Source organism: Cibotium barometz, chromosome 24 (genome assembly GCF_041138505.1).
Source record: "Cibotium barometz isolate CiBa-2024 chromosome 24, ASM4113850v1, whole genome shotgun sequence".
NCBI classification, from domain to species: domain Eukaryota; kingdom Viridiplantae; phylum Streptophyta; class Polypodiopsida; order Cyatheales; family Cibotiaceae; genus Cibotium; species Cibotium barometz.
In genome coordinates, this window is record NC_141069.1 from 2,644,072 (window position 1) to 2,667,243 (window position 23,172).

At 43.0% G+C, this 23,172-nt stretch overlaps 1 protein-coding gene across 2 annotated transcripts in view; it reads left to right on the plus strand.

Annotated features, from left to right (window-relative positions):
• The window catches only part of LOC147624802 (zinc finger CCCH domain-containing protein 37-like), a 29,091-nt gene extending 7,269 nt beyond the window's left edge, over window positions 1–21,822 (plus strand). For both annotated transcript variants that reach the window (XM_086818030.1, XM_086818031.1), the window contains 9 exons: window positions 17,655–17,717; window positions 18,104–18,367; window positions 18,546–18,583; window positions 18,872–18,918; window positions 19,005–19,096; window positions 19,196–19,300; window positions 19,374–19,502; window positions 19,590–19,724; window positions 21,426–21,822. In XM_086818030.1, the coding sequence (XP_086674156.1) occupies window positions 17,655–17,717; window positions 18,104–18,367; window positions 18,546–18,583; window positions 18,872–18,918; window positions 19,005–19,096; window positions 19,196–19,300; window positions 19,374–19,502; window positions 19,590–19,724; window positions 21,426–21,452 (900 nt within the window). In that variant the 3' untranslated portion in view covers window positions 21,453–21,822. The remainder of the gene's footprint in view (window positions 1–17,654; window positions 17,718–18,103; window positions 18,368–18,545; window positions 18,584–18,871; window positions 18,919–19,004; window positions 19,097–19,195; window positions 19,301–19,373; window positions 19,503–19,589; window positions 19,725–21,425) is intronic.
• Window positions 21,823–23,172: the final 1,350 nt, after the last annotated feature.

The following is a 23,172-nucleotide window of genomic DNA, read 5'->3' on the forward strand; positions in this document are numbered from 1 at the left end:
TGTAACACTTCATGACTTGGCCAAGTGCTGGTCGGCGAGGTCTTTTGGACAAATGATGTTGAATAGTTGCCGACTTTGTACCTGTCCACTTGGATCTGTTTTGGTGCGTGATAAGACCCTAATCATGTCCTAAATTTGTGTTTATTTGCTGTCCAATCAGAGATTAGCGTGGGATTAAGAATGTCCATTTGTAGGCTCTTGTAGGACTTATTCAACTTGTTGTCGTATGGTATGGTACGATGTCATACGGTACTGTACGGCTCGATTTTATTTATTTATTAATTATTATTTTCCCCCCTCCCTTGTTTTTGATTGTTGCTCTTTTTATCCTTTTTTTTTTGAAAAAATTGGCCATTTTGCCCGTTTATGGCTGTTTTTGACTATTATGGGACTTGCTTGCTTTTGGTTTCGTTTTAGGCTCAGCAGCCAAGGATCTGTGGATGTTGACTTTTGGTGTGGATGCAAAGGATATGTTCTCTCTATCCTTGTGATCATTGTTCCGTATTTGGAGAGTTGAGGTGATGCACCTTCCTTAGTTAGGGCAACAAGAAGCAAAGGCTCTCCTCAACTACCTCCCTCTCTCTGCGTCTTCGTAGACCATCTTCCAACAGTTGGCCCTTGGTCCTTGGCCTTGGTTGGTGCCTTGGACTCTTTGGTCTCCCTTTAAAAAGCTCTCCTCCACCATCAGAAGTTTCAAGCTCTCAAGCTCAAGCTCTCATAGCTCTAGCCTCTCAAGCTTTCCTCTCTTGGGCCTTGGTGACTTTGGCGAGGGCTTGGAGGGTGCCCTCTTCTCCTACAGTTGAGCTCAGCGAGAGCTCCGGTAGCAATACCTTCTCCATCTAGGTCCTACGATTTAGATTCTAGCCTCCACCATGTTATCCATTTTTTTGTACTCACTTTTTGTACTTGCGCTTAGAGCGCATTGCACTGATCTTATGGTCTAGTCTCCCTTAGTACTATGCTTTGTACTATTGTTTGTAACTTGTTTTTAATGGGACTTTGGTTTGTAACAACCTTTGAGCTCTCTATCCTTTCAAATTGATAATCTATAAATTTATAAGTGTTTTTTTTAACTGTACTTTTTCGTATCCTATTCACGGTACGGCAAATTTTCGTAAGGTATCGTACTGCACTGTATCGCATGACCGTATGCCAACAACTATGCAATTGGCCGACTGGCAGTCGGCCAGTTCCATGGACACCCATTGCCTTAATAAATGCTGCGATTAATCCCTGGCTAATCCACCTCTGTTGTGGCCTCCCTTATACTTGGTCGATTGGCTGCCTAAGTCCCCTGTTGGCAGCCGAGTGGGCACTTATGCTCCTCCTGAATGCTTGAGATGATGATGATGAAGTTGATAATGCTGATGATGTTGTAGATAATGATGATGGCAGCTTGTCACCGTGCAACCCGAAGGGTGTGCATGTGACAGTAGCCCCAAATGGCTACCGACTCTCATGCAACCCTTCCCTTGGGTTTGCTCGACACCAACCAGCTTTTGAGGGTCTTGACGCATGGTGAGATACTCTCCTTGGACTTGTGCACTTCTTCTGGGACACTTTCAGCACTTAGCCTTGTTGAGCGTTATGTTGATACAATGTTGCAGGGTTCTCCACACCTGGACGACTTCATACCTATCCACTTGGATCTGTTCCGGTGCCGGACAAGATCCTATTCATGTCATAAATTTGTGTGTTTATCTGTTGCCCAATCAGGGATTAGCTTGGGATTAAGCATGCCATTTATATGCTCTTGGAGGACTTGTTCAATTGACCGATTGCTGGTCAGCGAGTTCCATGGACCCATAAATCTAGATATGCTGTTGACACCAAGGAAGACGCCTCCAATACTTGGCCGACTGGTTCTTGGTCTATAGTCAAGCCTTCACATACCTGTTAAGGTTGCTAATGCTTAAATCCTATTGTTTATATCTGTCGCCTAATCGAGGATTAGCATTGGAAATCAGCCATGTCCATGTGTGCACGTGACATCCCCTCTTGCTGAACTTGATGATGGGCTTCCAACCTTCGACATTGGATGACTGTCATCATCCCTTTATCTCCTTGTGGACTCCCAAACTTGTCATACTTCCTTCCTGGCAACCTTTTTACTAAAAACCTTGCCAAACTTTGATTGCACTCCAAATCTGATGTTGGGATCTGTGCAATTGCTCCACTTTGTCCCCTTGCCTTCTTGCCCTATCCTTGAGCACAAACATGAATCCTTCTTCTTGAAACTGATCATGGCACCCTTGGCGCCATCCTTTGGATGATCTTCATCCCTTGGAGCTGCATAAAAGCCTTCCTTGGCAGCCCCAAATGGCTACCGACTCTCATGAAACCCTTCTTGGGTTTGCTTGACACCAACCAGCTTCTGGGGGTCTTGATACATGCTGAGTTACTCTCCTTGGACCTGTGCACTTCTTCTGGGACACTTTTAGCACTTAGCGTTGCTGAGCCTGATGCTGATACAATGTTGCATGGTCACTAGTAGAAGACTCTCCACACCTAGCTGACTTCATACCTGTCCACCTGGATCTGTTTGAGTGCCTGACAAGACCTTAATCATGTCCTAAATCTGTGTTTATCTGCTGCCCAATCAGGGATTAGCCTGGGGTTAAGCATGTCCAGGGTTCATGCACATGACAGTCTTCTTCTCTGAATCACAACTCCCCTTGCTGCCCTGGGATACTCCTCTATGTCTAGAGCTATGTCCACTTTGCCCTCACGCGGGCGATGCACGTGACATGCTAAACATAGCTTCTCTGCAACTCAGGCTGAGATGAGTAAATTGATCCTTTTAGGGGAAGTTGTTCTACATTTATCTTTTATATATTATTTCCATGAAAACAGATTAGAGGAGACACTAGTGTATGAATTGTGTTTTTGCAAGTCTTCTGCTGTTCTCTCTCTGTTTTAACACATTCATAGCCCTAGTAGTACAAGAGTTGTAGGGTTTTAACACTTTGCCCTCACGCGGACGATGCAAGTGACATGGAAAACATGGCTTCTCTGCAACTCGGGCTGAGATGAGTAAATTGATCCTTTTAGGGGAAGTTGTTCTACATTTATCTTTTATATATTATTTCTGTGAAAACAGATTAGAGTAGATGCTAGTGTATGAATTGTGTTTTTGCAAGTCTTCTGCTGTTCTCTCTGTTTTAACACATTCATAGCCGTAGTAGTACAAGAGTTGTAGGGTTTTAGTACGGGTCTTGTATGGCCAATGGCTGTTCCTAAACAGCTTAAGTTTGCTATTAGTAGTGCTCCCTAAGATAAGCTGCCATGCTGCCTGCTTGTTCTCTCAGCTTCCGTACACCATCCACACTAGCCAAAATGCTCCCTTGTGTGCATTTAGAAGCTTTATGTAGTTTCTGAAATAATCACTGTTTTATTCACTAAGCATCTAGCGGAAGTGGCTCCTTCTCATTAAAGACTTGCTGCTCTGAATTATTTGATAGCAAAATAAGCTACCCTCAATCTCTCTCTCTCTCTCTCTCTCTCTCTCCCCCCCCCCCCCACACACACCCCTCAAAAAAACACACCTCCACCGAAACAACACACACACACACACACACCACATGCGCGCGTGCAAAATAACACACAACAACAAGAATCTTGTCATGTGCACTCTTGTACATGGCTAACTATCCGAGGCTGGAGGTGGGTTTAGACAAGCACCCACGAACCAAAGGCAACATTAGAAGTTCAGTTGGATCCATATGTGTGGGGGCAACAGCATTTAATGCTGTTTTTGTAGGTTGGTGGTAGATGGGCTGGCGGACTGGTTATTTTGGTGCTATATAAGCAACCCAAGGCATAGATTTAGATTATCTCAGTCCATTAGGGGCTGAATCAATTGAATAGGACTTTGAGTCAAGATCACCTTTTCAAGGGCAGCCTATGGCTTGCCAGGATTGTTCTACCTTTTTGTACATTATTAATATACCGAAAACACAACTCTCTCTCTCTCTCTCTCTCCATCTTCTGTATGCGTTTTGCATCAAGCATGTTCTTGAAAGGTGTTTAGGGCTGACAGAAGACTCCCAAAGCTTCCACATGTGACATTGGCATCAGGCTCAGCAACGCTAAACACTGATGGTGTCCCAGATGAAGGTGCACAGTCCAAGGAGAGTAACACAAGACATGGAAGAAGTTCCTAGGAGGTTGACTGTTGGTTGGTTGTGTTCCACAAGACCTAAGGGGAATGGTAGTCTTGTGAGTCGGATGTCACTTGGAGCATACCAAAAAGGCTTTCAAGCAACGGTTCCAAGGGAGGATGATCCTCCAAGGGGTGGAGTGAGAGTGCTAGACTCAATACTTAGGAAAAGGAGACCAAAGAAAGGTTCAGGGACAGGCCAAGAAGGCAAGGGGACAAGTGGAACAGATGCACAGATCTTCATCAGATTCGGAGTGGAGTCACAGAGAGTTTGGAGTTTTTTTAGTGGAAGTGTTGCCAGGAACAGAAAGGATGACAAGTGTGGGAATTCATGAGGAGACAAAGGTAAGGGATGATGACAGTCATCCAAGTTCAAGGTTGGAATCCGGTCATGAAGTTTAGCAAGAGGGGATGTCATGTGCACTCATGTACATGGCTAACTATCCAAGGCTGGAGGCAGTAGAACAAGTTGTTTAGGGTTTAGACTAGCACTCAGGAACCAAAGGTGACAATAGGAGTTCAACCCAAGGCATAGATTTAGTGCTATATAAGCAACCCAAGGCATAGATTTAGGCAGGCCGATTGGTTATTTTGGTGCTTGATAAGCAACCCAAGGTATAGATTTAGATAATCATAGGCTTGATTAGTAGAATAGGACTCTTTGAGTCAAGATCACCTTTTCAAGGGCAGCCTATGGCTTGCCAGGATTGTACTACCTTTTTGTACATTATTAATATATTGACAATACGGCTTTCTCTCTCTCTTCTCTCCATCTTCTCTATGCATTTTGCATCAAGCATGTTCTTGAAAGGTGTTAAGCTTTGAAAGAAGACAAATTTCCACCAGCCGTGTTGCCTACTATACTTTCCCAGAAAGGGTAAAATTCCTTAGTATGCGTCGTGAACCCTTGTGGCCCTTTCATGTTCAAAACCTTGGCCCTTCGGCACCTGTTTGGGGTTGGTCCAAGGTTGCCCAAGGACCCAAAATATGCATAGTCTACCACGCTGAAATTTGGCCAATTTATATGTTCCCTATGACAAGAATTGGAAGATTTGGATATGCTAGAGTAAGTTGAGTTCTTGTTCTACTTCTATCTTTTAAAATTTTGTAGCTATTCTTGTCACATCAAGGAGCTTATCAATTTTTAATTGGTGTCACGTGCACACAACATGGACATGGCTAACCTCACATTTAATCCTTGATTAGGTAGCATGTTTAGGTTTGGTTAAAACTTAAGGTGCTGACAGGTAAAGAAGAGAGACATAGGTTGGTTGGTGTTCAGTCGACAGCTTTGCTATAGTCGGCGAGTAGTGGGGTAATAGCTTTTACACGAGTGAAGCAATGATGGCAACATCATTTAATGCCATAAGCCGCAAGACGTGAGCACATATTAGCAGGCCGACGTCAGCTTCAATAGATTGACCAACAATAGATGAGTCCTATAAACAGAAGGGTTATAATTCATTCATAATCATCTCTCTCCCTCTTGGAGATTGGTCATAGGTAGTCATTAATAGAAGTAGAAGCCATATTTTTGAAGGCCATTGGTCAAGCATACATGTAACCTTTTCATGTACATATTACATATATTGTAAACCAGTCTCTCTCTCTTCTCTCATGGGTTTTGCATTAAGGTTCCTCCATGGGTGCTTAAGGGGTGCGATTAAAGGCATGAAGGCTTCCGCTATGACACATTGGTATTAGAACAGCATGTGCAGCTACATAACACGTACCAGATATCTAAGTAATGTATATAAGAATATTTGAAGTTCCCATACCCTAGATGTCACCAGCCTGGATATTTCCTAGTATGAAAAGGGTCTTGTGGATTCCAAGATGTCTAAATATTTGGAAAGTACAAGCTTTGGGAATGGGGGATTATCATGGAATACAAAGGACTACACTCCTAAAATTTAGGAGAGTTGCTATTTTTGGCCCGACTCCGATGGAAATTCTGTTCGCGTCATCACATCTCGAATTGAGCAGATACCAAGAATTGGCAAAGTACCTATGACAGAATGTCTACCAGTTGGGATATTTTTAGAGATAAAGTTTATGGAAGGACCCATCTCTTAGATTGGGACATGTGGTAAGAAAGTGGACCAAAGTGAGACAAGTGACCTGACACTTGTTACACGGGCAACCAAGCTAGAACATAGGCTGTAGAAATGCCGAGCCAACAATATAATCCATATACCTCCGTGTGGGTACTAATTCTTCCCCAAAAACCACGGGTCTTCGTGCAATAGAGCTGGTGCAACAAGTACAACTCTCCATTCAGTCGGTACAAGTACAATGGTTGGTACATGAGGTACAGTGGTTGGTACAGCCGATACAAGTACAAGTACAATGGTTGGTACATGAGGTACAGTGGTTGGTACAGTCGGTACAAGTACAAGTACAATGGTTGGTACATGAGGTACAGTGGCTGGTACAACCGGTACAAGGGCTGGTACAACAAGTATAGAAAGTACAAGGGATGGTACAACAAGTACAATGGCTAGAAATCATAATAAAACTATTAAATACCCTTGCCTTAATGTATTTCTTCACGATGGAAACCTCCAAAACAGTCCCCAACAGTCGGTATTCTTCATGGGCAGCCTTCAAAAGAGAGAGAAAGAGAGTAGCCATCATTAGGGCAGCTTGTAACGGTGGTAGAGGCTAGTGTGCAGCAAGAGAGTCTATTAATGAAGAGAGAGGGCTCCAATTTATAGATTTGGACCTCCCATGAGCTAAAATGGCAAGAGAAGGCTACAATGACAAGTGGAGAGCCACACAATAGCTGAAGTGACAAGTGTGAGGCCACTTGTCTCACTTTGATCCACTTTGTTGGGATGTGTTATGGCATTTGTATATGGATAATCCGGCATCTCCCGTGGTGAGAGTAAGGCCCTTAAAGCTTGTACATGATATTATTCTCCTTGGGTAATAAAATACTCCAAGGGGGGGGGTCGGCCCATTTCGGCCTCAATGTGGTGTCACATGTGCAAGCTCCATTTTCAGCATCTGTGGTTATTTTGTCCAGCTTTTATGTTTTATGCAAAGTGATGATGGATATGTGTTGTTAAGGCTGTGGCCATGTTTAAATGTTATGCTTTGATGGTATCAACAAGTGTGTCCCCTCGGGCGCCACGAGTTACATTAGTATCAGAGCTTTGGGAATTGGGGATTATCTTGGAATACAAAGGTCCTAGTCCCTCGAGCGCCACGAGTTCCACTAGATCGCAAGTGCAGCTAGATAACAAGTACCAGAGGTCCCAATAATGTACATTAGAATATTGGAAGTTCCCATACCTCGGACGAGTAGCCTTGCAAGGACTAGTAGCCACACCCACTCTACCTTCATCGCCCTCGATCCGAGGGGCGTCATACTTGTACCACGAGGGCATTTTCGTAGTTCTCAAGGGCATTGTCATAAGGAGTGTACATGTCCAAGGAAGGTAAATGCAAGCATTTAAGAAGCATTACGAAGGTAATGCATGCATTAGGTGAATCCTCAGTGCATTAAGGAACATGGGTATGCAAGCAAGGGAACATCAGTGGAACAATATGCACATTTTCAATGCGAGTCATGGAGTAGATTCAAAGGTATGGCAAGGATTTCAGTTAAGTTGCGAGGGAAGAAGTATGATAAGTTGGAGTCCTAGCGTAGTCAAGGGGGGGTGATGACAATCATCCAAAGTTGAAAGTTGGATACCCCCATCAAGCTCAATAGGAGGGAATGTCACATGCACACAACGTGGACATGGCTAACCTCATATTTAATCCTTGATTAGGTAGCATGTTTAGGTTTGGTCAAGGTAAAGAAGAGAGACCTAGGTTGGTTGGTGTCTAGTTTGGCCAGATCTGGGGACAACAGCTTGTACACATGTGAAGCGATGATTTAATGCCAAAAGCAGCCGGTTGTGTGCACATATTAGTAGGCCGACAGTAGCTTCAGTAGACCGATCAATAGTAGATGAGTCCTATAAATAGAAGGGTCATAATTCAGTCATAATCATCTCTCCCCCTCTTGGAGATTGGTCAAAGGTAGTCATCAATAGAAGTAGAAGTCATATTTTGGAGGGCCATCGGCCAAGCATACATGTAACCTTTTCATGTACATATATTACATATATTGAAAACCAATCTCTCTCTCTCTCTCTCTCTCTCTCATATGCGTTTTGCATTAAGGTTTCTCAAGGGTGCTTAAGGGCAACGATTAAAGGCATGAAGTCTTCCGCTATGTCACAATTTGTCTTTTCATCTCTAGTTGTTAAGGCAAGTCTTCACCCAAAGACTGTTGTTGCTCCCTTGGAGACAAATTTTCTTTGCAAACAATTGTTTAAATTGAATTGATCCAAGGCAAAATATTTGGATGAAGATCTGTGTTATAAGTTCTTGTTCGCGGGTCATAGTTGCATAGAAACATGTTTCTGAGAGCAGGAAACTGTTTGAAACATTTCTAAAATACTATATTATACATGCATACATACATACATAGATACAAATAAATAAATAAAATAATAAAAATAAAAATATATATGGATAAAAAATGTGAGGTGTCGTTTGCTATGTAGTTGTCCGCGTTCCTTGTTTTGTGTGCACGGCCTTTTTTGGGGCTTCTGAACATGTCTCCGTACAGCTCATTGTTGCTTGTACAGGTTGAATCTACTTCCTTACAGCTCTCCCTTAGTCACATTGCTCCTCTAGGTCTTCTTGCCTCGTTAATTTTGTGAAAAACGTTTTTTTTTTTTGGGCTCAATTTCTCTACCGTAGCATTGCTCTACTGCAAAGGATGTATGCCTAATTTGTTTCAGCCATGAAGTGTTGATTTTTCTCCATGAGGCTTTTTGCCCAACTTTTAGTCATTTTTGTTTTTTTGAAAAATGTTTTTTTTTGCTCGATTTCTTTGCTGCAACATTGCTATACTACATAGGTTTTTTGGTCAGCCATAATTGTTGTTTTTTTTTTTTGGTGTGAGGCTTTTTGCCTAAATTTTTTAAGGTTGCAAATGTTAAAAAAAAAAAACATTTGGTCCAATGGTCTTCATAGCAACTTAAAGCTTCGCGTTGCTATTGTGGGGTGATTTTTTGTCCTTTTTTTTTTTTTGGCTTGCAAATGTTGCATTTTTGTATTTTTCATGTTTTCTTGTTGTGTAGGAAGTAGGTGATCTTTTGTTTACAGCATGCACCATGCCTTGGACATCAAGTCCCCTGTGGAACAATGTGACCAAGGAGAAGACTGAGGTTTAGGCAAGTGGAAGTGCAACTCTTGCTTGGAAATGTATCATGGAAGCCTTACGAGGCTTAAGGCACATTTTTAAGGTGCCAAGGGTTTTGGAATTGGGCCATACGCTGTATAATGTTGTGCCAAAACACATCTATGACAACCTGTCGGCTTGAAAAGCTTCAGTTGTTGCAGGTATTATGATTGAAGAAGAGAATGAGGAATCTCTGAAAAGGCCTCGTGGTGAAGAGCAGGAACTACATGCATTGCCAAGTCAAGTCATAGGTGAGGTTGGGGCAGGTACTAGCTTGGCATCTCGAGCTCAAAGAAGTGCTTTGCCAATGTTTAAGAAAGGAAATGTGAGGGTAGGGTTTCAGTAGGTTGCCACTAGGGAGGCAACACGAGAATTGACCAAGTTATTTATACAATTTGCCTTGTCTTTTCACATTGTCTAGACTTCGAGATGGAGAAAGGCAATGTAAGTGGTCTCATGGATTGGTTGTGATGAGTGGGAAGGTCCATCTTATGGGGCTTTGTGCACCACAAAGTTTCGCCAATAGAAAGATGCCGTGGAGATAGAGATGGAGCCTTTGAAGGCTACATGGACAAACTATGGATGCACATTACTTTGTGATGGGCGGATAGATGTGAGGAGGACAAATATTTTTGACATTCTCATGTCTTCATGCAAAGGCACCGTGTCTATTCGTGCTATAGATGCATCAATGGCAAGGATTGTAGTGACAAGGGAGTTTATCACGAGGCATATACGCCAAGCCATATTGGATATTGGCCCCGACAACTTTTGTTAATTGAGGATGTAAATCTTTGATTTGGTTAGCCGCATTTTCAAGGTAGCATCTAGCATGGTGAACTTTGTCAACAAAAGGCCTAAAGTGTTGGCAATGTCTTGGGCCATCACTGATCTTGAGCTCTTAAAGTCCTCCAAAACGAGATTTGCATACATGTTTATTGTGGTGGACAAGCTATGCAAGGTGCGGCATGGTCTATTGTGCACAATGGTATGCCGAGAGTGGACAACATGGGAGGACCGAGATGAGCCAAAGGCAATATCATTTGCTTGTATGGTTGTTAGAGACACTTGGTGGTAGGATGCAGATGGTCTTGTGAAGGCACTTCAGCCTGTGTACAATGTTCTCCGGCTCATTGATTGGAAGGGTAGCACCATTGGACTCCTTTATGAGTTCATAGATAAGATTGGGGAAACCCTCAATCTTTGCACCACATTGTTTACAGAGAGGTACCTACTACCAACCACCACATCTCTCTTGGGCCTTAATACTTGCATTTGATAACAACTTACTAGACTTTTGTAAGTTGTTCAACTTTTTTATGTTACAACGTACATGTAGAGTTCATGATAACATCGAGATATGGAATCGGCGTCGGGATTGGTTTCATAGGCCAATCCACACCGTTGCACGCATATTGCACTCTCTTTGTTGAAATGAGTAGTAGTACCTCAATGAAGAGCTTGAGGAGGGTTGGGCTTTCCTTTTTTGCAATGGCAGCCACATGTTTGGATGTCTCATAGGCTATAAGAGAGAGACAGTTGGAGCCTGTGAGAGATATAGTTGGAGCTTGTGTCTTGGTCGGAGAAATAAGGCATTGGTGCTCCAAAGCCTTGGTAAGAAAGTAGAATTTTGTAGTGCATTACAATTTGCAGTCTGTTGTATGATCTATCTAGTATGATAGTATCACTTATGCTTGCGCACTTGTGTTGCTTTTGCTTTGTAGAGACGCATTGCCTTGAGAATTCTGTCAAAGGATTGCAGTTCTGGTCCATGTGAGAGCCCTCTTCCACACAAAGAAGAGGAACAAACTCCCCATTGAATAGTTGGAGTGGCTTGTGTACTGCCATTGCAACCTTCGTTTGGAGTAGAAGGGGCATCTCATAGAGGCTAGACAAGTGAATCCGGATAAGATCGACATCACCAGATTCAAGGAGATTCCAGAAATTCATTAGGAGGAGAGACATATTTGTGATGATGTACGAGGAGATTATGGCTCCGGCTCAAGTGACACGATCTCTTGTTGCTACTGGAGAGGCTAGTATCAGTGCTACACTAGGAGATCTAGATAGGGAGACATTAGAGCACTCCGCCAGTGGCAATAAGAGTGAGGAATAGAAGATGGAGGATCTTGAGACTTGAGGAGGAGGGTCTCTGACTTTAGTGCTTGCAACTATTTGATTTTAGCTTAGACCTAGTAGATTTCAACTTGAAAGTTGAGACTTGTACTCATTTGATTACCAGTTGGAACTGGCAGTTATTTGTAACCACATTTAGTGGTGTATTCAGAGTCCAAAGTCCAGACATTGTTACATTTGTGATGCATTATGCAGCATGCAGCATACCTTGGCATTTGCGATGGAGCTTGGATGATGGACTCTGGGCCATATTTCATGTTTATAGTTTCATGCACTTATATGGTGTTTTACTTTGAATTCAGTGTTTTTTGCAGCTCTTTTAGACCTATTTAGATGTTAGTATGCACAAAAATTGCAGTACTTTTGTATTTATCAAGTTAAAACATGCACATTTTTACCCTTTATTGTATGAATAGTTCTAGAAATATTTCTGAAAAATAAAAAACGTTTCTGAAAAATAAACTATTTTACCCCTTTATTGTATGGAGTGTTTCTGAAACGTATGGCAACTATGTTCATGGCCATCTCATATGCTCCATCCTTCTTCTGTATGAGAAGGATAGGTGAACAATATAGAGAAATTCTTGGTCTTATGAGACCTTTCTCCATGTAAGTCTTGAGCATTTCTGTATTACACCTCGATTAAAGAAAACTGCCATGAATTGACGGAGACTATGAGAGATCTGCCTAGCAGCTCAACTCTCAACCATAGGTTCTATCTGAAACCACTTCAGAGTGTGAGATCTAGATCGCATGAGCTAGTCGTGACTGACAGTAAGAGCGTGCATTATTATACAACTAGTACATGACTAGCCGTATGGCTTGTACCTGCTTGTGACACGCCTCACCCTAGGTACACGTGGCTGGCCTGTAGGAATCGGGAAATAGGGGGCGGGGCAATCAGGCAGCAAGTGCGAGAGCAATCAATCAGCGCAAATGCCATGCGGCAAGTGATGACGTGGAAGGCCGTGAACGTGTTGACACCATTTTATGCTTGCCAACCATCATATTAGGGTGCTACATATATGCATGTTGGAAAATCGTCATAATCATCTACATTCCTCAATGATCAAAGAGCTTGCAAAGCATCTCTCTGCAGTACAGGTTGGTCAAGGAGTTAGGTAGAGTGTCGGTTGAGAATTGACACCTTTATTCTCAGCCATCTTTTGTACTTGAGGTACCGTTGTAACACTTCTTTCTTGTACATCTTACAGATTAGTAGTTGTGTGTGTTGTATGTATGATTCTGCCGCACTCTTTTATATCTTTGAAAACCCTAGCTCGTAGGCAGAAGTGTTCTACAATTGGTATCAAAGCCTAGTGAACTGCCAAATTTTTCCTTTTTGGCACCTGTGTACATTCACTGCTTGGATAGGGCAGAGTCCCTAGGTTGCAAGAGTGCGTAAGCTCGGGACTATTGGGGTTCTTTCTGGTGTATAGGGGCCTAGAACAGAGGCACAAGTGCTCTACAATTGGTATCAGAGCCTAGTGAACGTGCAATTTTTTCCTTTACTGGCATGCGTGTGCGTTGACTCATTTGATAGGGTAGAGCCCCTAGGTTAGAAGAGTGCACAAGTTCGTGTTTGGAAAAAGTCATTATCTGGTGTATAGGTGCCCGCTATATCCGACCCACTCTTTTCTGTTTTTGAAAACCCTTGCACATAGGCACATGTGTTCTACAATTGGTATTAGAGGCTAGTGAACTTGCCTATTTTTATTCTTTTTTGACACCCATGTGCATTGACTGCTTCTATAGGGTAGAGCCCCCTAGGTTCCGAGGGTGCACAAGCTCGAGTTTGGGAAAAGTCACTATTTGGGTTTTTTTGTTGTATAGGTGTCCTCTGTAATATATATTTCACCCACTCTCCCTCAATACTAAAGGCTACAATCCTCGCAATCATCCTTTATCCTTGGTATTGGGCAACTTATCATGGATTCACAGATATTTGCTTCTTAGCATAGAGGCGTCCTTGGAGGAACACAAGGCTCTTTCGGCAAATGTGTCTTCGCGTTTGGATAGAGTGGAACATAATCCTCGAGCACGTAGTGTTCTGGATTTGGAGTCTATTTAGGCTCGTGCTTTTCAGCAAGGACATGGTGGTCGTGAGAATGAAGTGGTGAAACTTTCTAAAGGATGGGTTTTCACTCTTTGGATGCAGCTAAAGAATGTACCGGATGAGCTTCGCTCCTTGTCCGACAATCGTCATTCTACACTTACTCGTAGTCGGTAGGAGAGACATCGCTACATCCTTGGAGAAGCGTTGCAAGATGACTTGGCGTCCCATACCCTTGTTGCCAAGCAATTAAAACCAACTCCCAAAACAAGAACCAAATCGAATTTTCAGAAATTGCTCACCCGTCTGTAGGTGGGAGTGAGACTTTTAGCTAGGGGTCTTAGGTCATATGATTATGGATATTGACTAAATGGAATATTCTCCTAATTGAAGCGAAATATCAGTAAGCTACTTAGTTGAGCCCAAAATTCGTTGGAACTCAAAGTTTAAGAAGCCTTCATAGTGAATCCAAAGATGGGTGTGAACAGTTTCTGAACATTTCTTCTTTTGAGCATTCAGAAAAGCTTCTATACTGGAGTTCAATGAGGCTTTCCTTAGCCGGCTGAGTGGTGGTGGCGAACTAGGTTCTTCTTGCTACCATGTGGTATATTACTTTTTGCCGGGCCTTCTCCGGGGCCTTCATTGGTCAGGTTTAGTGGGGTTGATCCGCAAATTTCAGTGGGCGGGCAGCGATGGGAGGCTTGCTCAGGCCAAGGTGGCATGGAGAGTGATCATACAGCCGCGCCACAGAGGAGGCCTAGGCATCATCGACTTTGCCATTTAGAGCCGTGCCTTGTTGGGCAAGTTGATTGTTAGAGGACTTCTCCTAGGCGGCAAGTCATGGAAGGATTTCCTCTTGGTGAGGATTTCAGCCCGTACACCGAGCTTGGGGGGGCCTTGGCCACAGAACGCTAGATGGATCTTCATGGAGATGCAGGCGGGTGGCTTTAGCCTGATTTTTGAGGACAAATTTGCAGCCAGCCTATTATGAGCTTGGGATCACCTCAGGCCAGCCCTCCAAGCCAAGTTTCGGTAGCCTCCGAGGAGCGTCTTCGACAGCCCCTGATTGTGAGGGCAAAGGGATGAAAGAACTTGATGTGTGAGAGATTAGAGCAAATCAACACAGCATGAAATGAATGAATGAATATATGTATAATGGTGAATGTAATCCAGTACAAGAGAGCCTCTGTGTGAGGTACTGATGAAGCGCCTCTAATTAGTAGACTGGTGATGAAGCAAGGTTGAGGACGAAGGCTTGCGTCGGGACAGCGGTGGCACTCCGAGTGATGTAGAGGTCGAAGGCTGCAAACGCAAGACTGCACAAAAGGCAGGGCGGCGGCGGATGGATATGTAGGTGGAGGGGCAAGGCGAGCTGTGGAAGTGCTGTAGCGACAGGGGCAGAGTGCTGCGCTGTAGAATGCTGAAGATGTATGCCTGATGCGGTATGCTGTGGGGCAGGATTGCTGCAACTGAATGCTCTGTGATGATTTGCGTTGAGCTCGATGATGTGGGCAGAGCGCTGCTACTGAATGGCGGATGGTGAAGAAGCAGGCCGCCATGAAGATGAAGCTCGATTGTGTTGGTTAATATGATCGATGATGAATGCGTTGATAGATGGGCCGTTGCAGTGGTATGCTGTGCAGGGGGTAGAGCCGATGATGATTGATTGGGGGGGGGGGTGGGGGGGGCACTACGCACAAGCTTTTATATAGCCCCCCCCCCCCCCCCCCCCCCCCCCCCCCCCCCCCTAGCTGATCAGGTCGGCTGGCCCTGTCGGCCAGCTTGGTCGACTAGATTAAAAACTTGTTAGCCTTTTAATGAGGGCCTACTTGGACCCTTGCCCTTTTGGGCATGATTGTCGCACACTGATTTGGAACACCTTGATCCGTTTACTTGGTGGCCACATGCTAGGGGCCTGGCCTCATGTATCCTGGGGAGTGTTGAGCACGGGACCTACTAGGTCCCTTAGAGATTGGCTTGTATTCAAACAGCTTCCACCAGAGGCTGAGGAGAGTCGTGACTGGGATCAAGGGCAGAGATAGACTCAGTCTCGACATTGACTCTGCTATTCCTCCGGAGTGGTTGACCCCCTTTCCCTTATCCTATTTCCCCGTAGTGGCTAGGAGTGTTTACAAGGCATGATATTCTCTTGGTAGTTCATTGCGCGGATGAGAGCTCTGCCTTGCTCACTTTTTCGATTGGACCTCATGCCAGATTAGAGAGATCGGAGCCCCCCTTGGATGAGTTGAGTGGATGCCTCTTACAGAGGGTGAGGATGATTGGATTTCATGCACATAAGTGGTACATTGACACACCTCCGGCCAAGGTGGCCAGGGAGAGAAATTGGCGTTTATGGATTTGGGAGAGCCGGCCCATCACGGGTGTGATCTTGCTGACACGGAGGAGACTCTGGGTACCCCGTTTTGCACATACATCGCACGGCTTGGCCATAGGATCTAGATGCCCGAGGTCGAGAGCACTCTGGCAGCAGTAGGACACTGGCAGTCTCAAGGCCTCTCACGGTGTTTTCTCTCAGATTTTTGGAAGAGGCTCATTGGTCTTAGATGTGACCACCTCGAGGAGTCTTAGCAACATTGTCTTTGGGATTGCCCAAAGGCTCAGCAGGTTTGGCAGCGGATTCTTTGCATCTTCACTATGGACAAGGCCTCTTCCCGTACTATTACATGGGGCACTGTTGCTTGGGCCACTGAGGCTAAGGTTGTCATCGCATACGAGGAGGAAGGTGGGCACTGGGGGGCTATTCCGTCAAGTCTCTCACCTTCACATTTCAACAATGCCAGTCCTAGCTCCATCTACTGGTCACTAGACTCCTGGTTCGTGCCAAAGATGGGAGATTTGTAGCAGCACTGCTGCATGGCACATTTGGAGAGCTCGATGCAAGAAAGCCATCGAAGGCACCCATACTCCGCTTGCGGAGTCCATCGGGAGCATTTGGCTTGACATCATTCATACCCTTCGCGGCCAGTGGGGGAAGCTTTAGGGTGGTTCTGATTGTATGCGGAAGCGTCAGGAAGCCTTCCTAACGCTCTGGCGACCTGGCCTTTTTCTCATAGATAGAGGTGGTGAGCCCACTTGGCACTATAGACCACTAGTGGGGTTATTCCCTCCCCCACCCCTTGTATGAGATAGCCTTCTTCTCATAGAGCGGCCAGCCGGAGGAGAATCGCATCCTTCCTCCCCTTTTGTTCTTTGGTCCTCGCCTGAACATGGAGGCGAGTTTGTATTTGGCCCTTAGAGGCTGTTCTTTGTTAACTAATAGAAGGATCTTGTTTCCGGAAAAAAAGTAGAAGAATTATTCTCTTGTTTGCAGATTTGTCTATTCTTTATTTTATTGCCAATCTGGGGTGCTTGACAATATAATGTGTATTTGTGCATCTTATAGTAACTTATCAATAAATCTAAGTCGAATTTCAATAATTGGACCAAAGTTTTTTTAAAATTTGACTATTAGTGTGTTTTCCAAGTAGCGTGGTGGGGTTTCCTTTTGTCTCTGCATCAATAGAGTTTTGTGCCCAATTACTTCCAAATTTGCTCCATGCTGATTTTGCTTTGAATGTTCTTTGCTGCAATTGTATTTGGGGTCTGCTCTTTCTCATAGGCCAATGCCTTTAGGCTCTGATTACCCCATCACAGTCGTATATCTATGGGCATCCCTTGCCTCACCATCACTCAATGATCTTGTCCCTTTATTAACTAGGACCCACAACAGTCTTTCTTTCACCTAAATTACCTTGGAGGTTTGATAAATGACTGGTTTTATCTTTCTCTTCCTCCTTTTGTGATGGTTTGCATGTCTTCCAGATGGAAGCTATACATGCTTTACTGTTTATCAGTAAAAGGCTAGCATCTACGAGCGAATGCTGATTAAAAAGTTGCAGTTTTGGCAGATTATGTACCCTTTCTTTTTGGGGAGAATTTGGGTCATCTTTGGAATGTGCTTTTCAGTTGTCTGTTTATTGGCTGGTATTAAAGCAGTAGAGTTTTTGAGATCCTAATTCCTTTTTTTTTTTTTTTGGGGGGGTTTATCTTATTATCAACAGGTTTCCACAACTGCAACAAAAACCCAGTCTTTACCTGTGCGCTTTGGAGAGCCTGACTGTGCAGTAAGCCCATTGACTTGTTTATCTACTAGGAACGGCTAGTGTGGCTCCTATTGGATGTGTGCAGATATGCTTGGAGCTATAATTTGAGTCCTACTTTTAATATCATCTTGTATGCAATTTCTTTCACATCACATTAGTTTCTACACTCTTCTAGTTCTCGTAATGCTCTGCATGGGTCAAGCATCAACGATATGCCATGAATTCAGGGGTATGTGTGAAACAGGCCACTGTTAGTTAATTTTAAACATCACCACATTACGTGAATTTTTGGATCTCTTTTGTAAATTGACTCCCACTGCATCATGACTTTTCATTGCACTAATCTATTAAAGGATTCAATATAATTATTATTCTAAATTATACATTTTCTATTGTTTTTAATGTAGTTTTACATGAAAACTGGAATTTGCAAATTTGGCTCAAAATGCAAATTCAACCATCCTGAAGATAATTCAACTGCTGTAATGAAAAATAAGTCAGACGAGAGTGCTGATGGAAATTTGAAGGCAGAGGTTACTGCAAGTGATACTACTGTGAATGATACTGCTGCAAAGATAGCCACTTCAGGCCTGAATGGAGAGGTAGAAGGTGCAAGTGCAATAGCTAAGCCTGCTACTACTTTCAATGCAAAAGGGCTACCTGTGAGACCTGTAAGGATATTTTGCAAACTGTATTGCGTTTTGATCATGATCGTCATTATTTTACCTTCATTTGTATATCAGTAAAATATGTAGATTTGGATCAACAGATGGATGTTGGATAAAGAATTGTTTTTAGTTATTCTCAATTATGTGGAGCACGTTGCCATCTTGTCTGTTTGTTGCGCAGGGGGAAAGTGAGTGTGCCTTTTACATGAAGACTGGAAGGTAGTGTCTCTGGCTTTTATTGAATTCCGCCTTTGCAGTCTTAATTGGTAATGGATGGCTTGGTTGTCTACATGTTATAAGTCCTTAGGGTAGACGGTAGAGTTGGGGTATCATAGCATGTAGTCTAGGGAGTTGGTTTGAATCTTTGCGAGTAGATTCTTGTGAAGATATGTTCGTGAAGTTGGATCTTTTATTTCATTTCAGCATTCTGAGCATGTTTCACTTTTTGTCCCTTGGCATGCCTGCTTGTGGATGCCTCGTTGACATTTCTTGCACTCTTTTGGCCAGCTGCAAGTTTGGATCTGCATGCCGTTTTAATCACCCTGAAAAGCCAGGTACAACAAGGTTACCAGAAGGTTTTATCTTGCACTATTAAGTTCTTCGGCATATGTCTGTAACTAGCCTCTTTTGATGTGCATAGCAAGTGTGGCATTACAACAAAGCCAAACAAAAGTAGCTCCTCTGTTTGGAGGCTTTCCTGGAGGTTATGGGAATTTCTCTATATTTCCTGGGGTGAGTGACATTCATTTGCTCAATTACGTCTCTATGAAATTTTCTCTCCAATCATATTAGACCTACTTGGAAACTAACCATCTTTGAACCCTTTTTTAGGCTCTCCCAGACTATGGATTGAACTTGCCAGGATCTGATTTTGGACTGCCGAGTTTAGCACAGGCTCCCATCTACCCACAGAGGCCTGGCGAAGCTACTTGCTCTGTAAGTTGATGGTTGACTTGTTTTGCATAAAGTTCTGTTGCTAGCAAAGCAATAACCTGATACCTCTTTGCAGTACTACATGAAAACGGGTATCTGCAAGTTTGCAAGCAGTTGTAAGTTTCACCATCCCCTTAACCGAAAAGAGCCTACACATGCAGAGCCTGTCGTGAAGCTTACGCTTGCAGGCTTTCCTAGACGGGAGGTAGGTTGGTTACTGTTGTAGAGATTTGTTGTTCTTGGGTGCCCTTTACTACTGCCTGTTGTCAAAGCTCAAAATGTTTAATGGCAGGGGGAGCAGTCGTGCCCTTTTTATATGAAGACTGGTACTTGCAAGTATGCTTTAAGTTGCAAGTTTGATCATCCTCCTCCTGGCGAAGCAGCTGCCAAGGCATTAGCTGAAGCTGGCAAGTCAGAACAGCTTGAGGTAGGTGAGGTTGTACCAATATCATAGATGTCTTGACACAACTGTTCAGGTATTGGGATGTTGGAGAATAGGTGTAATGGCAGACATACATGACTGTTTTCTGTCTCATTCAGGGTTTTTGGGTGCTTTATGGCATTGGTAGTGCTGTTATGGATTATAGTTACTGTTAAACATTTTTTGCTCGGGGATTGTCATTCAAGCAGTAATGAAAACGTCTGTAACTTTATGGCTATCCTGCAGTGTAGGCTTAGAGTTGATGGTGCGAGTAAGCAGTGTTTTCCTTCCTGTTGGGGGGCACCTTTGCTTCTAATTTAGTGAAGTCGGCCTAAGTGAAGGGGTGAACTTTTTGATGTTTTAAGATGCACGACCATAAGAAAAGTCCATAGATTGGTGTTTAGTTTTGCATTGGTCAATCGACTTGAGTTGGACATGCTAGACTTGTGTCTCTTGTGAGCTTTGAGTTTCTTGCAAGCTCGAAGAGAATCAATATCATAGCCAAGCCAAAAGACCACATATCCTTAAGATGGCACTCTAGTGCAGGTAACGGGTTGAGGATAGAATGTAGGGATATGGGTTGGACCAGAGCAATGGTGTGTGAAGTACCTTGTCATTAGGTTATTGATTGGGGAACTGCTAAGGATTTGCTCAATCATGGGGATTTATTTTGGTATCGAATATTTACTAATGAGTCAATGATTTATGTAAACATCTTCAAGGTCGATTGTTTAGCCTTTGCAAGCCATAGTAATATCATTACCTTGGCGAATATTCTCAACCTCAACCTCAACCTCAACCTCAACCTGGAATATGATATAATACTTAAAGTGTATGGATAGTGAGGTCTCATTCTTGCAAACCACAACTTAGCTAACCTCATCATAGCATAGTTGGTGAAAGGGGTAGTCGGATAACAAAATGTGGAATGAGTGGCAGGCAGCACAACGCATGTTATTATTATGTGAACTCTGTTTTTTTTTTCTTCCAAAAATACGAGTGGCTCTCTTTTTGCTTCACCTGGGTGCCCTTTCTATTTTTTTCCGTAAGAGCAGGTTGAACAGATCTGGCGGAAGTGTAGGCTTTTGTAAGAAGCAGATAGCTGCTGCGTTGGTTAAGAGAACAGAGTGGACCTGGCGAAATTTAAGAGGGTAACTTGGTGCTTTAGTAAAACATACCCATGGATTGTAGATCTTGAAGAAATTTGAATGTTGTAATGCATGAGCAGCGTTAGGTTCAGTGTTAAATTCAGTTAAGGTGGGGTAGGGTTAGGGTTAAGGTTCGAATAGATTTAGGGTAGGCTAAAGGTAGGATTAGAGTAACGTTAGGTGCACTTTCGGGTTAATCAGAGTTTTTCTTGGGGTACATTTCGGAGATAATCACTCATGCATTGTTGCCCCTATGTATGTGTCCTGACAAGTTGATTTTGACCCAATGTTCCTCTACATCACATTCTTGCCTGTTCAAATCTCATTTGTACAACATTCTTGCATAAGCAGCTGAACTGAAAATTTTGCTGCATTCTGGGGGATTTGCTTTGGTTATCTCTTTTAAAGCTTTGTATGAGAATGGGCATAGTCTGTAAATGCCCAAAGTGTCATGGGGTTAATCACATGGCCTGCTTGATATCATCTTTTTTGATCATTACCTGCTTGGCGGTCCCATCTGGCAATGTCACTTCACTTGTTTTTTGTCCTTGTACCGTAGGACTCAATAAATTCTGCTCAGTGCTGAGCATTGATGACTTTCGGGAGGAGTAGTGTATACTTTTTCAACCCTATGGCTTCCAGTTTGGCTTTGATCTTTTTGAGGTTTCGAAGAGAAGCCGTCACTCCGGAGCTTGGTACTTGAAAGAAACCTTGCCGTTCGGTGTGGGCACCTCTTTGTCACCAAATGTTTTGCAAAGGTCTGAAGCATGGAAAATATTTTTGAATTGTATATGAAAATGTGGTGCTTGAATGCATGTCTATTATATAAACCTATGTTTATGGGCACAAAAAATTTGATCTCTAATAGGTAAGTCTCTGTTATATAAGATGATTATGTGATGAATGACGGATTATGTATTTATTAAGGTGTTTCCTTGCTTACTCACCCACTTCTAGTTGTCTTATGCTAATTATGTATGTACTTGTCTATTCTCTTTTTTTTTTGGGGTGTTGTGGGAGGGGTGCTCAAATTACATGTCTCTACAAAAGTAAGATTAACATGCAACCTCGTCTATGGAGATGTGGGCGTTAGTGTTAAGACTTTAACCCAGGAGTCACCTATTCTATGTTAGAGAAAAGAACACAATTTGTCAGTAGTATTGATGTTTGCAATTACTTGTAAGATTAACATATTGTAAGGTGCTTTGCCATCTTACTTGCTCCATTGTGCACTTATCTTTTATAAGATGATGACGTAATATATGAATGCAACCTTGAGCTCATGTGAAATAGGAAAAGTCTAAGGACTTCATATAAAATGTGAAATAGGGAAAGTCTTAAGGACTTCATATACATACTTGCTTAAGACTAATAATAGAGGTTGGACCATTTTTAAGTTAAGTCAATCTAATGTGAAAACTACTCATTTCTATGTAAGTCAATTTTGACAATAAGCAATATACAATCATTTCCTTGCAATATAATACTTGTGAGTTCCTCTTCTCATTCTTGCTTGCTTGTGCTGTAATGAATCTTTCATGCTTGAGATGGGTTTGCTTGTAGGTGCATTAGCTTCCTCTTCTTTTCCCATCTTTTATGAGAGAGAAGCATCTCTATTTGCCTCCATTGCCTTATAGTTTCTCTCAACTTTTCTCACTCATTTAGTGAGTTCGAAAGTCCAAGTTGGTTCCACATATCACATTTAAATTTTGGTTCACACCACATGCGTGCTCATAAATACAACAAACGTTACGAAGGTCTCCCAAAAGGGAGATGGCTCATAAATACAATAAACGTAACAAAGGTCTTCCAAAAGGGAGATAGCGATGATGTCCATGGAAAAATGTATCATGAAAGGTGTTAGCGATTTTGACTTTGTGAAATCTCGTGAAACACCCTTTTTAAAGGGACACTTTTAACACTAACTAATTGCTCATTGTTGCGAGCTCATGATGCTTCTTCACGCGGTGACCCCAAGTAGTAGTTCTTCTTGACGACATTAGCCGGTACTACTAGGTTCTTCTTGTCTGTTAGGGGATGATTGTGGTTGCTTGATTGTTGTTGTTGTTGGCCATGATTATCGCTTGACGTTAGGTATACTGCCTATTGCTATTCCTACAATAATAGGAGGTACTACCAAGGATGCATTGCTTGAGTGTTGTTGCTAGCCGCCATGATTATTGCCCAACTTTAGTTTGAATGTTGTTGCTAGCCATGATGATTGCTCAACGTTAGCTATACTGCCTAGTGTTACCATGCAACAACACAAGGATGCAATACCTCTTTGCCATAGCTATGCACCCACC